The sequence below is a fragment of the Ovis aries genome, chromosome 1 (genome assembly GCF_016772045.2).
Source record: "Ovis aries strain OAR_USU_Benz2616 breed Rambouillet chromosome 1, ARS-UI_Ramb_v3.0, whole genome shotgun sequence".
Taxonomy (NCBI): domain Eukaryota; kingdom Metazoa; phylum Chordata; class Mammalia; order Artiodactyla; family Bovidae; genus Ovis; species Ovis aries.
Window position 1 is genome coordinate 112,090,324 of NC_056054.1, and position 15,732 is coordinate 112,106,055.

The following is a 15,732-nucleotide window of genomic DNA, read 5'->3' on the forward strand; positions in this document are numbered from 1 at the left end:
TCTCATCCATCAAGTCGATGATGCCATCCAGCCATCTCATCCTCTGTCGTCCCCTTCTCCTCCTGCCCCCAATCCCTCCCAGCATCAAAGTCATTTCCAATGAGTCAACTCTTCGCATGAGGTGGCCAAAGTACTGGAGCTTCAGCTTCAGCATCATTCCTTCCAAAGAAATCCCAGGGCTGATCTCCTTCAGAATGGACTGGTTGGATCTCCTTGCAGTCCAAGGGACCCTCAAGAGTCTTCTCCAACACCACAGTTCAAAAGCATCAATTCTTCGGCACTCAGCTTTCTTCACAGTCCAACTCTCACATCCATACATGACCACTGGGAAAACCATAGCCTTGACTAGACGGACCTTAGTTGGCAATGTCTCTGCTTTTCAATATGCTATCTAGGTTGGTCATAACTTTTCTTCCATTAATTATTAGAGAAACACAAATCGAAACTATAGTGAGTTACCACCTCACACTGATCAGAATGGCCATCATCAAAATATCTACAAACAATAAATGCTGGAGAGGATGTGGAGAAGAGGGAATCCTCTTACACTGTTGGTGGGAAGGTGGTGTAGCCACTATGAAGAATGGTATGGAAGTTCTTAATAAGGCTGCCACGTGACCCAGCAATCCCACTTCTGTGCATATACCTGAGTAAACCATAATCCCAAAAGACACATGCACCCAATGTTTACTGAAGCACTGTTTACAATAGTCAGGATATGGAAGCAAACTAAATGTCCATCAACAGAGGAATGGATAAAGAGGATGAGGCATGTATATACAATGCCGTATTACTCAGCCATAAAAAGGAATGAAATTGTGCCATTTCGACAGACGGCACAGATGTGGATGGACCTAGAGACTGTCATACAGAGTGAAGTGAGTCGGAAAGAAAAAAAACAAATATCATATACTAACACACATACTAACATGTTTCACATATATTTGAAATCTAGAAAAATTACACAGATGAACCTATTTTCAAAGCAGAAAGAGACACAGATGTAGAGAACAAATGTATGGACACTAAGCAGGGAAAGGGAGAGAGGAATGAATTGGGAGATTAGGATTGACATACAGACACTTCTGATGTTATGTATAAAACAGATAACTAATGAGAGCCTACTGTATAGCACAGGGAGCCCTTCTCACTGTCTGTGGTGACCAAATGGGAAGGAAATTAAATAAAGGAGGGGGGTAAATGTATCCTTATGGCTGATTCACTTTGCTGCACAGCAGATAATAATATAACGTTGTAATATAAAATTTTTTAACTTTATCAAGCTGTTTGCTTAAGCTTTTTGTATATTACTATACCTTATATTTTGATAAAATATTAAAAAGGAGTAATTACTACCCTTCAGAGAGCTCTTTTGATCATTTAACTTGTACATTTAATATGTGCAAGTTATGTACAAGTTCTTACCAAAGTACATTTGTAATATGTACAAGCTCTTGTAATATGTACAAGCTCTTATCAAAGTACATTTAATATGTACCCAAATAAACAAAGTACATTTAATATGTACTTTGATAAGAGCAAAGTGTGATATTGCCACTTGTGGAAACATTATCAGAGCAAGAGTGGAAAAATAGGAGATTTCTAAATCTCCTTTTAACTAATTATTAGAAAAGTCTTCCTGATACTTAACTCAAATGACAACCAGAAATCAGTGGATCAGAAACTTTCACAGGTAAAACAGACTAGAAAGTAGGCTAGGTAAATTTACAGATTGATGAAGATTTCCTAAACCCATGGTACATCTATAAAAATCAGTGAGCTCCTTTGAGGCAATGAGAAGACTATTCACTCCTGTACTCAACAAGTATTTACTGAATATTCTCTATGAGTCAGACATTGTTCTAGGGAAGATATGTTAATCTCAACAGTTGATCTTTGAGGCCTGTTAATTCCCTGTTGCAGGGGACAGGGGAGACAGCCTGTGAATCATAAAGATATGTAATATCATCCCTGGCGTCTGCCCACTAGATGCCAGCACCCCTACCCCAGTCATGACAACAACGACAAAAAAAATTTTTTTCGACATTTCCAATTGTTCTTTGGGGGGCAAAATTGAGACCCACTGTACAGGGGCATTGAACTAGAAAAGTGAGCAAGAGACAAGATCCCTGCACTTGTGAAGCTTACACTTCAGTTACACACTATAAATAAGAGAAAAATGAAACAAGATCTTTTCAGAGAAGCATAAGTGCCATGAAAGTAGTTTTAAAAGATAATGTAACGGAGTGATTGGTAGATTCATGGCCAGAGAAAGTGGCATTTGAGCTAAGAAATGAAAGATGTGAAGAATTCAGTCAGGAGGAGAACTATAGAAAAAGCATTCCAAGTAGGGGGAACCACAGCTTCAAGGGCCCTCTGGAGACAGGGAATCAAGCAGAAGGTCCAGCCCTTACGCAGAATATTAGAGATAGAATTAGAGATAGAATTAAGAGAGATGGAAATACATATATATCATAAGTCTTAATTTTCTAGAAACAGGACATCACCTTCACAGACTATGGAAACAGGAGACAATTTTTTTATAAAATTACATCCAAGAGATTAGCCCAGGCAAGTAGAGTTGGGGGGAATTGTGAATAGAATGGTACAGGGAAAGATGGAAATGCCCCAGTACATCACAAGCAAGTGCTAAAGGAAGGGCTGCCCGGGTGGCTCAGTGGCAAAGAATCCTCCTGCCAATGCAGGAGATGTGAGTTCAGTCCCTGGATAAGGAAGATCTTCTGGAGGAGGAAATGACAACCCACTCCAGTATTGCTGCCTAAAAAAAATCCCATGGACAGAGGAGCCTGGCAGGCCATAGTCCACGAGGTTGCAAAGAAGCAGACATGACTGAGTACACACACAGACATGCACAAAGGAAGATATGGAACTCCCCAGACTGGTTAACTGACAGCAGTAGTATCCGTCAAATGAAGGGTAAAGGGTAAGACCCAGTGGAGAGGGAACCACATCAATAGATACACATTTTACTGGCCAGGCACTGGGCTAAGTAATGGGTATCCAAATTTCCACCCCACCTAAGGTGGTAAAGGGCTTCTCAGCTGGCGCTAGCGGTAAAGAATCCATCTGCCAGTGCAGGAGACAGAAAAGTCCCGGGTTTGACCCCTGAGTGGGGAAGATCTCCCGGAGGAGGGCATGGCAACCCACTCCAGTATTCTTGTCTGGAGAGTCCCATGGACAGAGGAAACTGTCAGGCTCCAGTCCAGAGAGTCGCAGAGAGTCAGACGTGACTGAAGCAACTGGGCACACACTCAAGGCAGTAAAGAGCTCAGGCTGCAGATGGCTCCTGAGTATTCCATGGGTGGTAACTCCAAGAGCAATAATAAAAGCCGAGTTTGGGACTTTTCTGGTGGTCCAGTGGTTAAGAGTTAGCTGTCCAGTGCAGGGAATGTGGGTTTGATCCCTGGTGAGGGAACTAAGATCGCACACACCATGGGGCAACTAAGCCCATGGGCCACTAGAGAAGCCCGGGAGCCACAAGGAAGGGTCTCACATACCTCAACTGAGACCCGATACAGCCAAAAAAGAAAAAAAAACAAGTTCAAGGGCTCTCAAGGAGGGGTGCCAGAAGTCCTTGATACAAAACCAAAATTTATAGGGCAGGGCATGATTTTAAATAAGGAATGAAAGCCAAATAGTAAGAAGAGAACAGGACCAAAACAGAAGCATGTACAGATAATATGGAAGCTGTGAAGACCCACAGTTGCTAGTGCATGCATGGAGGCATCTTACTGGCCCAAAGGCAGGGAAGAAGTTCAGCCAATACACCAAAGAAAGCTGTCTAGGTTTTGCTCAGAGCTGGCATCTGTTATGATTACTGTTGCTCATATCATATCTGCGAGTAGATATTTGCAATATTGCTCCTATTTTAGAGAATAGGATTGTTAAGGGTATTGGGCAAAGACATAAAAGAAAAGTTACAATCTCTGTTTTCCTATGCATACAGTCTAGAGGAATATAGACCTAAAAGAGCCAAAGACTTGATGTGAGCTGTGCTATGAGGGTATGCCCAAGGCGTGACACAAGCATAAGGAAAGCCTGCGTTATTTTTCCCTGGGGCATTAAGAATGGCTTCCCAGAGGAGGTGACCTAGCTGTTGCCTAGGGCATCCACACCTGCCAGGGATATAGCGAAAGGTGAATAGAATAGGGCATCAGAGACAGAGCAGCCGCACATGTGTGGACACCCATGTCTCTGACTTACAGGTCTGCTAAGGATGGGCCAAAGGCTCTCTCCAACAGGTTTGGATAGTGGAGTGATAGAACATAAGTTTAATTTTAGAGGGTTGTGATGGTTTTATTTTACTTTTACCTTTTTTAAAATTGAGAGGTAGCACAAACATCAAAGTGTGCCTAAGATATAAACATAACATAATGAATAATTATAAATTCCTGTATAATCACCACCAGATCAAAACATAGAGTCTTCAGGACTTGCTGGTTGCACAGTGGAATAAGAGTTCACCTGCCAATGCAGGGGTCACAGGTCTGATCCCAGATCCTGGAAGATCCCGCATGATGAGGAGCAACGGAGCCGGTGCACCACAGCTACTGAAGCTTGCAAGCTCTAGGGCCCATGAGCCACAGCTGAGACCCTGTGCCACAACTCCTGAAGCCCACGTGCCCTAGAACCAGCAAGTCGCAGCTGCTGAGCCGGCGTTCTGCAACTGCTGAAGCCTGTGCTCCTACAGCCCATGCTCTGCAACAAGAGAAGCCACCACAATGGGAAGGCTGCATACCGAAACTAGAGAATAGCCCCCACCCTGCACAGTTAGAGAAAGCCCACAAGCTCAAAGAAGAGCCAGCGCAGCCAAAAATGAAAAAATAAAATAAATGTAAAATAAATAAATAAATAACTGTGTTTGACAGTGTGTGCAAGTCAAAATTAAAATAAATTAAGGAAATAGAGCCTTCATTCTAGTTCTCCTTCATTGCGACAAAATTGAATAGAAAGTACACAAGGAGTGATAAAGCTATAGACTAGACTGTTAAATACTTAAGGAATCGAATGTGTGATCTACACTTCTGATGCTATGCTGCCTTTGTGGTCATTTTTAAATTACACTATTCTATTTTCTTTTACTTTCATGTGAATTGCACCAGTTTGTACACTTACAAAGAGTCTGTCTCCAAATAAAAAGGGGCTAGGAAAGAAACTACCAGAGGAAGAACATCAGGTGTTATTTTGCTTTGTTGGTTTGGTTTTTCTGAGGTAATGGAAATATACACATATGGACAGTATATATATTTATATACACATATATGTGTCATTTTTATATACATAAAAGTCTCTCTCCACTCCCCATTCCTGGCACAGAGTTTCTGATCCTTATAATTTCCCAGTGATAAAGGCATCTTTTGCTTTAGCATTTAGTCTTTGACCCCATCCCTGACACAGGGCTCCTAAAACCTTTGTAAATTCCTTAGTAAGAAGAGCACCAGAACATCCTTTGTTTTATTAAAATGACTCTGGGGACTTGCCTGGTGGTCCAGCGGTTAAGAATCCACCTGCCAACGCAGTGGGCACAGATCAACCCCTACTCAGGTAAGATCTCACATGCTGCAGGACGACTAAGGCCACGCGCAACAACTACCGAGGCCCACACACTCTAGACCCCATGCTCTGCAACAAGAGAAGGCACTGCAGTGAGAAGCCTCACACTGCAACTAGAGAGCATCCTCCACTCTCCACAACTAGAGAAAAGCCTGCAGGTAGCAACAAAGACCCAGTGCAGCCAGAAAGTAAGTTAAATAAATAATTTTTAAAAAATATATTTTAAAGGTGACTCAGGGTGGACTCAGGTGGGAGGGACTGGGCAAAAAAAAAAAAAAAAGGCCAAGCCATGATTAAAAGCTTGAAATTTTCAGCCACATTCCCCATTCTTCAGAGGAGGGACAGAGAATGGAAATGGAGTTAATAGGAGCTAATAGTTAAAAACTGACCACATCTAAGTGAAGAAGCCCTCACAAAATCCCAATAGAATGAGTTTAGTGGAGCTTCCCGCTTGGTGAACGTCAACTCCAAGAGAACAGAAGCTCCCTTTCAGACCTTGCCCTGTGTATCTCTTCATCTGGCTGTTCATCTGTACCTTTTTTCATATTATTTAATAAACTGGGAAATATGTTTCCTTGAGTTCTATGAACTGCTCTAGCAAATTAATTGAACCAGAGGACGAGATCACTGGAACCTCTGATCTACAACCTGGGCTTGAGACTGGTGTCTGTAATACCAGGGGGAGGCAATCTTGTGGAAACACAGCCCTTAACCTCTGAGCTCTAACTCTGTCTCTGGGCAGATGGTGTCAGAACTGAGTCAAATTGTAGGACACACAGCTGGTGTCACAGAAGATTCCTTGGTGTGGGGAAAAAAATCACAAACACATTCAGTGACCAGAGGTACCAGAAGGAAAGTGTCCTGTATGAGTAGTAAAAGAGACACTTGGGAAAGAAAAACACAGGAGAGGAAAGCTGGGTGGTATTCCAACACAGATTTTCAAATGGCAGGATAATGAACTAAGAGCGGAGAACCAATAGAAAAGGAACAGTTGAAGAAAGATCAGAGATATCATGGACTGGGCAGGTCCCAGATGTTCTCCCAGAAGAAGGCATGATGACCTTGGACAGGGACTGACCAAGGACGGGAGGAGAGCTCCCAAACACGGAGCAGAGGCGAGTGTGGTCACCTAAAGGAGATAAGGTGAGGTCAGCTAACATTAAGGGATTGTTGATGGAGTTGGCAGAATCCCTAACTGGGATCTCCATTTCCTTGGAGGAGAGTGTAGGCCAATAGAGGCTGTGATGATGGAATAGGATCTTGAAGAGACAGTGAAGGTTCGGAATCACCCCTCTGGAGAATGGGGAAAGCTGTAGATCAAAAACAAGGATTCCCAGGACACCTGTGGACCCAGCTGAAATTGAAGACCTTCAGTCTGTAGCTGCTCTTTGTTGAATATTCTTCTGCAGCCCTCAACAGCCCAGTGTGGGGGAAAGGAAGATATTTCAGGGTGAGGCAGGGCTGGACAGGGAGGCAGATAGGGTGAGGTTGCCGTGGGAGCGATACAGCAATAAGGTGACTCGGAGTGTAATTGATGCAGAAAGACCTGGTCCCTGTCCCTGAGGGCCGTGCGTGCCAAAGAGAGAGACAATAAACGCCAGTGCGGAAAGGTAACTCAACAGAAGTTCTCACTTGCTTAGTGAGAGGTAGAGGTGGCCGCGACAAGTGGCGGGGTGTTCAGAGGGGAGAGGCCGCAGCAAGTTCCGGTGGCCAGAGGAGGCCCCGGGGCTGCAGCCGCCCCCGCTGTTAGCGCTCAGCAACTTTGAGGCCCCTTTTCCGGTGGTTAAGAAAGAATGGGGTAAAACAACTTTGCAAAGGGAGGGCAGAGCTGCTGCCTCCAGAGCCACGCAGTGTCCACAATCAGCCCAGCTTCCTCTGATGTGGACGTGCTGATCTGAGGAAGGGGAGGTGGGAGGAAGGGGAGGTGGGAGGAAGGGTGTGGCCTGAGCCCCGGGAGAGGGGGCAGGAGAGAGAAAATACAACTTTCAGAAAAGTATAACTTCCCCTACCCAGCAAAGGATGTTGAGGTTTTCTCAGTTCTGAGTTATGACACCAGACTTGGGGTGAGGCAACAGAAGGGGTTCCTGATGTGGACTGAGTGGATAAAGCTCAGTGAGTTCCCCAAAGTGCTGGGGCAGGTCTGGCTCTAGTTACGGCAAAAGTACATAAAATACCCTCCAGGTCCACAACCCACTTTATCACCTCTCTTCTTCTCAGCCTAGCCCCTCCCTTGGGAGCTTCCTACTGACTGCTCCTCTTAGATAAAGCAACTTCTCCTTCCCCCCCCCCCCCCCCCCCCCCCCCCCCCCCCCCCCCCCCCCCCCCCCCACCCCCACCTCCACCCCCCCCCCCCCTCCCCCCCCCCCCCCACCCCCACTCCCACCCCCACCCCACCTCCACCCCCCCCCCCACTCCCACCCCCACCCCTACCCCCACCCCCACCCCCACCCCCACCCCACGTCAAATTTATCTAGCCTAGGTCCCACTCATTGTATCAGTTAACTGAATCATGCCATTTGTAATACTGTCTTTCTCCAAGATAAATGTGTGTTTGTTTCTCATGTTTCCTTGTTCAAATCTGTGTTTTCCCTCCTGTTTTGGCTCTTCCCTCTGCCTATCTTGTCCTACCTTACTCCTCTCTCCTGAATTCTTATTATTATTATTTTTTTTTTTTTATTTTTTTATTTTCGGCTGTGCTAGGTCTTTGTTCCTATGCTCAGGCTTTCTCTAGCTGTGTTGAGGGTGGGCCACTCTCCATTGTAGAATGCAGGCTTCTCACTGCAGCGGCTTCTCGTATTACAGATCATGAGCTCTAGGTGCTCAGGCTTCAGTAGTTGTGGCACAGGACCTTGGTTGCTCTCTGTCATGTGGGATCTTCCCAGACCAGGAATCGAACTTGTGTCTTTTGCATTGCAAGGCAAACTCTTAACCACAGGACCACCAGAGAAGTCTCATCCTGAACTCTTGCTTATCCTTTAAGGCCACTTCCCCAGTGTCCCAACCTAGAAGGAATTTCCATCTTCTTTGCACCCTTTGTGCTTGGGATTAATCTGCCTGTCAGTGACACGTAGTATTTTCTGTCTTCCCTTAGAGTTGATATTATACAGGCCTATTTTCCCCTGTCTGAAAGATTCATAAGGATGGAACCAAATTGTGTTTCATCTTTTGTTTCCTCTACAAAATCTTACATAGTTCTTGGAACATAGGAAAGGTTTAATGAAATGTTCAGTTGATTAAATAATTAATTAAATTCAGTTCCCAGAAATGACTCTTTGTAGGAATCTCGTGCAGAATACCAGGGACGCCACAGATATGTGGTTCCCCTGGCTTTGACTTTCACCTTTCAGGCGTCACAGCCCTGCGCTTTCATTTCCCATTTGCAGGTCTAGAGAACACAAAGGCAGTGACCCTGAAGCTACTTGGAACTCTCACACACTGCTTGGTTCAGCCACTTTGGAAAAGAGTTTGCCAGCATCTGCTAGATGTATATATACACACCCAGGGATTCTACCCCCAGAGATACACCCAACAGACGTGCGTGCACAAAAAGGCCCATAGGGGACTTCCCTAGCTGTCCAGCGGTTTAGATTTTGTACTTCCACTGCAGAAGGTGCAAATTTGATCCCTGGTCGAGAACTAAGATCCTGAGTTCCACACAGCACAGCCAAAGAAAGAAGAAATAAAAATGGCTCATAGCAGTGTGATTATAATAGGGAAAATACTTTGGGAACAACCCAAAGGTTCATCAATAGTAGAATACATGAATAAACTATTGTACAGCCATGAAAACAACCAGCTACAAGTGAAAACAGAGATAAATCTCATCAGATGTTGAGCAAAAGAAGCCAAATGCAAGAGTACATAATTATGATTCCATTTATATACAGGCAAAACTAACCTATGATGTTAGAAGTCAAAAGAGTAGTTATATTTGTGGAAGACATAGGGAGAGAGCGTGTAGTAGATACATGGGTGTATTCACTTAATAACTCATTACCGTGTATGTTTATAGTTTTGTGCACTTCTCTGCACACATATCATGAAGACAATGGTCCAGCTACCTCTGGAGATATTTCTACAGAATTGGTTCCCTCTGGTAGTGCTGCAGCCCTGAGTTTCCTGAGTCCTCATCTCTCTCCTATACACAGGAACTTCATTGTTCATGCTTTGTTTGAGGGGAAGTACAAAGAGGAAAAGATGGACAAAAATGAATCCAGTCTTCTTAGAACTTACCTGGATCCCAGCCAAAGCATTTGCAATCAGTGACTCCCACCTGAGAAGTGAAAGTTTCAACACAACCTACAGGAATAGTCTGCAGCCTTCAGAGCTGTCTGTAAGATGCTGTCCCTGCCCTTATTTATTTATTTTTTTGTCCAGCACATCTCACCCCAAACTTTGCAGCTCCTGGGCATTGAGTCTCTGGTGTGTCCTTTAGAGTTTCCTCAGAATGCATAGCCAAAATCTGAATTTAGGGTTCAAAGTGAGCTTTAGGGCTCAAGTCCACTCTTATGAGCGGTGATTTGAAGTTCCTTGCTCCCCAACACATCTGACCCAAAAATCATCCCAGTTGTCCTCTAAGATGTCTGAAAATAATTCATTTATTTTCTCAACTAACATGTTTTGACCACTTGCTGTGTTAGGCACTTTGTTGTGCGCTAACCACAACTGTAATTGTATGTTCACTGATGTAAATGGTGTAGGCTCTGTGAATGAAGGAGTTGTGTGCTGATTCACATCTGAATCCTCAGTTTCTAGCCCAGCACCTGGTGCAGAGCTGTTCAAAGCATATCAAGGGAAGGAATGCAAAAAGAGAGGGAAGACGCTATTGTGAAAACAGACTGTTTTACAATACAGTATAATCACGTGCTTCAATGTCTTGAATACATGTTGCCTTAAGATAAAAATATTGACATCTATATATGCATACTTATAACTGATTCAAGTTGTACAGCAGAAACTAACACATTGTAAAGAAATTATCCTCCAATTTAAAAGTCAAAGAGAGAAGCAAGTGATACAAACTGCTAAAACATTTTCCAAAAAAATTCAACATGGTAGCTATCTAGAAGGCATATAAAATTGATAAATTGTCGAAACTTTAAGAGAATAAAAACACAAATTTACAGAGCATACCTGCATATGAAATTATATATACAGGACTCTATGAGAAATAAATGCATTAGTCATTTTTTGAATAACAAATGCCTGTGCACTGCTTATCTGTGTGTTATTTTGATGAAAACTCAAGCTTTAATAAATACTTGTTTTAATAAAATAAAACATAAAACTTCTCTTAAGACTGTGCAATATCAATCTATCCATCCAATTCAAAGATCTTTATCTCAAAAATATTTTCATATACCAATAGTAAAAGAAAAAATGTTGAAGTCTCCCTAAGATCTTGGTTATGACAACAAGAAACCCTCAGAAAAGGGTCACACCTAAAACTTTATCATCTTATCTCAACATGCTCTAACTCACTTTCTATTCAATTAATTAGAGTTCAACAAAGGATTACCAAATAATCTCTCTCTTCTTAACTCTGACTACAAAACTAAGTGAAATATATGCCTTGCTTCCAAAGAGCTGAATAACATGAACTTTCAGTTTGGAGTTCTTGTAATAACTCACCATTTCTCTAAGCACTTTATATACTATATCTCATCTAATCCTCACACATCCCCTCGGAAGCAGACACCACTGTTAATTTCATGATTTGAATGAAAAATTGAGAAACAAGAGGTTGGTTAACTTCCTCAAGGCCACAGAGATAGTACATGCTTTAAAATTTAAACAGTTTTCCCAATGAAACTTTCTGGTAGGCCAATAAACTCACTTTATTCTATGGATTATTTAAAGTATTCATTCATTCAATAAATATTTATTGAGGATATACTTGTGCCAGATACTGCTCAAGATGCTGGAGATAGAGGAGTGAACAAAACAAAAGCCCTGCCTTCATGGATCTTACATTCTAATAAGGTGAAGTGGAAACTGGGAGACAGAAAATAAAACGAAAATAAACATGTAGTATGTAAAATGGAGACGAGCATGCAGAGAGAAATAAGCCAAGAGGGAGACAAGGAGGTGCAAGATGGAGGGGCTATTTTTAGTGGAAAAGACATCATTGCGGAGGTAGTACCTGAGCAGAATAAGGAAACAAACCTCACAGAAAATGAGGAGGAAGCAGCATTCCATGTAGAAAACAGTGCAAAGGCCCAGTGAAATAAGTGTGAGGGCCATAGGTCAGCGAGACTGAAACGCAGTGAGAGGAGCAGAGGAGAAGCAATGGCCGGGGGGGGGGGGGGGGGGGGGGGGCTGGATCACACGCACCACGGTGAAATGTATGGCTTTTCTTCTGTGAGAAGTGAGAGAGCTTTGGAAGACTTGTGCAAAGCATAACATGAACTTCTTACACATATGTGATGCGTACTGAATTCTTCAGTAAACCAAGTTTTAGAAAAAAATGTTTCACTCTCATTGTGTCTCCAGATTGGATACACTGAAAAAGACGTGATGTGACTTTTGTGGTATTCCTGCCAAAAATGCTTGCCCTGAATCTTATGACCAAATGTCAGACAAACTCAGATTGTAGAACTCTCTGGAAAACAACTGACTTGTACTCCAAAAATGTTGATGTTATAAAATATGCAGAAAGTTTAGGGAATGACTGTAGATTAAAGATGACCAAAAAGACACAGCAACTGGAACTTCCCTGGTCCAGTGGTTAAGAATCTGCCTTGCAATGCAGGTGATACAGGTGTGATCCTTGGTTGAGGAACTAAGATACCACGTACCTTGGAGCAACTAAGCCTGCATGTCTCCGATACTGAAACCCGAGAGACCCAACTGCTAGTAGAGAGTTTAGTCCATGCACTGCAATGAAAGATCCACGTGAAGCGAAGAAGATCCTTTGCACCACAAGTGAGACCCAATACAGCCAAATAAACAAATAATTTAAAAAACAGACATAATAACAATGCAATATGTGATCCTGGTTGGATTCTGGATGGGAAAAAAAAGATGTTATATCACACATCTGGGGCTTCCCAGGTGGTTCCAATAGTAAAGAACCCGCCTGCCAATACAGGAGACTAGGAGATGTGGGTTCAACCCCTAGGTTGGGAAGATCCCCTGAAGGAGGGCATGGCAACCCACTCCAGTATTCTTGCCTTGAGAATCTCATGGACAGACAAACCCAATGGGCTATGTCTATAGGGTCACACAGAGTAGGACACGACTTAAGCGACTTAGCAAGCATGCACACAGCACTGGGGGGACATTTGGTAATATTTAAATATGTATTATATATTTGATTGCATTGATGTTAAATTTACTAAATTTTATAACTGTGCTGATATCATGATATGGGGACATTCTTGGTTTTTGAAGATGTGTGCTAAAATAGTTAAGAGTAAAAGGGGGTGATGTCTGCAATTTACCCTTGAATATTCCACAAAAAATTATTATTATTATACAGCTATTCACACATGCATATATTTGGAGAGAAAGAGAAATACAGCAAATGTGATAAAATGTTAACAACTGGTGAATCTAGATGAAGGAAATACAAGAATTCTTTGTACTATTCTTGCAACTTCCCTGAAATGTCAAAATTATTTTAAACTAAGACGTTTAAAAATTGAAACAAATAACTATAGCAGTTTCAGTCAACTTACTCAAGGCCAGCCCCACAGACACAGTGTATAGTAAGAAGAGAGAAAAGTTCCGTAAGGCCCAAGTCCATCCTTTCCAGTGCTCAAAGAATCGCCACCTGGCTTCCCCCTGCAATGGATTTGGCATGGCCGTGCCCAGAGACAGTGCCACAAGGATGGAGGGAGCATCATGTAGGCTCATGATCTCAGAGTCAGCCCGGACCTTCTGTTCCTGCACTCCCAAAGCCAGGCATCAAACCCTGTGGGTCCTACCTTGGCTTTCAAGGTTCTAATCTAGCTTTCTTGCCTGGGATCCTGTATCTTTGGATCCCCGCCTAGCCCACATACATGATCCCCAGGCTCCAGACTTCTCTCTCTGCTCCCTGTTCCTCATCACACCATGCCCTACTCCACCTGTACTCATGCAAATGCCGGAGCCTAGAATCTTCTTCTTGAAGGATATCTGAGTGCCAGGGGCTCAGTGATTGAACTGGGTACCCAGGGACAGCTTGTAACAGGCCCTAAACAAACACTTCCCTGTGCCTCAGTTTCCTCCCTTTGCAACCAAGTGTGCCTTCCTCTCATTCCACCTCCATTCACCATGCCCTGCAAAGAGTTACTGATTTAAAATGCAGGCTCCAAGTTTCAGAGCATCCTAGACAAGGTTGGAGAGAAAGGGGGAGCACCCCTCATTGAGATTCCCTACCCCCTCATTTGTTGGCTCAGGGCCCACCTGAGAGTTTTCAGTTTGTGATGGAACTTCCTAATAGTGTCTCCTTCTCTTCCCTTCCCCGCCCCCTGCCCCCAGCCAAAGTGAAAGTGTTAGTCACTCAGTCATGTTCAACTCTTGGTGATCCCATGGACTTCTGCCTGCCAGGCTCCTCTGTGCACAAAACGCTGCAGGCAGGAATACTGGAGTAGGTAGCCATTCCCTTCTCTTGAGGATCTTCCCAACCCAGGAATCAAACCCCAGTCTCCCTCATTGCTGGCAGATTCTTTACCATCTGAGCCACTAGGAAAGCCCCCAGTCAACATTTCCCTAATAATTCTCAGGCTCACTTGGCCTCTGGGCTGCTGACAGAGTTGATGGAGAGGGACCAGCTCTTGCAAGTAAAGCCTCTGTTCAGGCCTTCATCTCACGCCTCCTATCCCCCTCCCCCACTCCACACCGCCTATCACTTGCCAGGGCTCAACTTTCCTGCCTCAGAGAATAATCTGTCAGTCTCTGAGCTTCAGAACCACTCGACTTCCTTTGAGAAAGTTCATGGCCGCTTCTTCTCTCTTTTGGCAACTGCACCAAATGAGAGGATATTTCATTCTTACAGCCAGCAGAGAGGACACTTTCTCCCCCCTAGACAGAAAGGAAAACTGAAGCTGGTGCGAAGGACTCACCTTGCCAAGGTGGCCTGGATTGTTGATGGCATGGCCAGATGCACACTTCTCAAAGACCTCCCAACCCACTGCCAGCCTTTGCTGTCTGACCCAGCCTGCCCAGAGCTGCAGGGAGCTGCTCCGAGTCACAGGTTCAGGTGACCAGGTAAGCAGCACAATCCGGAGGCTCACATCCTGATTTCCCTGAAGGCCACAGCTCCTGGTCCATGCCAGCCCACCCCTACCAGGCTGGGCCTCCTTACCTTGGCCCTGATGTCCCTTGATGAGCAGGAGGAGTGTGAGGGCAAGCACTTGCCCCAGCATGCCCACAGAACAAATGTAAGAAGCTCACAGAGGGGTCAAGCCAGCTCCCCTCCCACCAGATACTCTGCCCTGCACAAGCTCAGCAGCCACCCATCAGCAGAAGGGTGACAGGGAGCAGAACTCTGTCAGGCTTCAGCCACAATTTCCTCAGCTTGAGGATGTTCTCATCAGCTGAACGCTAGCAGGGTTGTTGAGGAAGCCCCAGTCCCTGGACCTGGTCTGATAGTTCCCACAAGCTAAACTTGCGAAGTTCGCCTCAAGTGGGCGGATGCTCAGAATACACAGTGACTCACAAAACCAACTTAGAAATCTTGTCCTGAGCTCTGCCCCAGCCCAGCTGCTTTGTTTAAAGGACAGATGCCCAAGAAAGTTCCCAATTCTCTGCATCCTACTGGCAATATAGAGAAAACTATATGGGGACCAAACAGCCATTGTGTAAGCCTGTCCAATCCCAACAGACATTGTGAAGATGAAGGACAGAGGGTTTGGGAAGGATGTAGATTGAAAAGTGGATCACTATATAAATAGGTGAAATGCCAAAGGAGACAAGTAAAGGCACTGGAAAAATCTAGCAGCCTGGGGGTTTTCTGAAGGTTGATACCAAAGTTTCAACCTTAAGCACATCCAAATTAAAATGTTTCCATAATAATATCCTTTTGCCTAGCTTCCGATGTACTTTTAAATTCCTTCCCATCCTCTTTTTCTACTTTCCCGTAATAGTTCTTTCTTCTCAGCTTCTCCCACCCAGACTGCATGTAGACCCATTTTTGCTGCCCCCCCCCAACACACACTTTGATCCCACCTTCCA

The 15,732-nt window shown here is 44.1% G+C and overlaps 1 protein-coding gene across 3 annotated transcripts in view; it reads right to left on the reverse strand.

Annotated features, from left to right (window-relative positions):
* CD244 (CD244 molecule) overlaps window positions 1-15,145 on the reverse strand; it is a 36,453-nt gene extending 21,308 nt beyond the window's left edge. For 2 of the 3 annotated variants that reach the window (XM_012184537.5, XM_042256628.2), the window contains exon 1: window positions 14,864-15,145. In XM_012184537.5, coding sequence (XP_012039927.2) covers window positions 14,864-14,924 — 61 coding nt within the window. In that variant the 5' untranslated portion in view covers window positions 14,925-15,145. Of the gene's footprint in view, window positions 1-12,371; window positions 12,451-14,863 lie in introns of all 3 variants that reach the window. The other variant, XM_042256635.2, reaches the window with a different exon arrangement.
* Window positions 15,146-15,732: the final 587 nt, after the last annotated feature.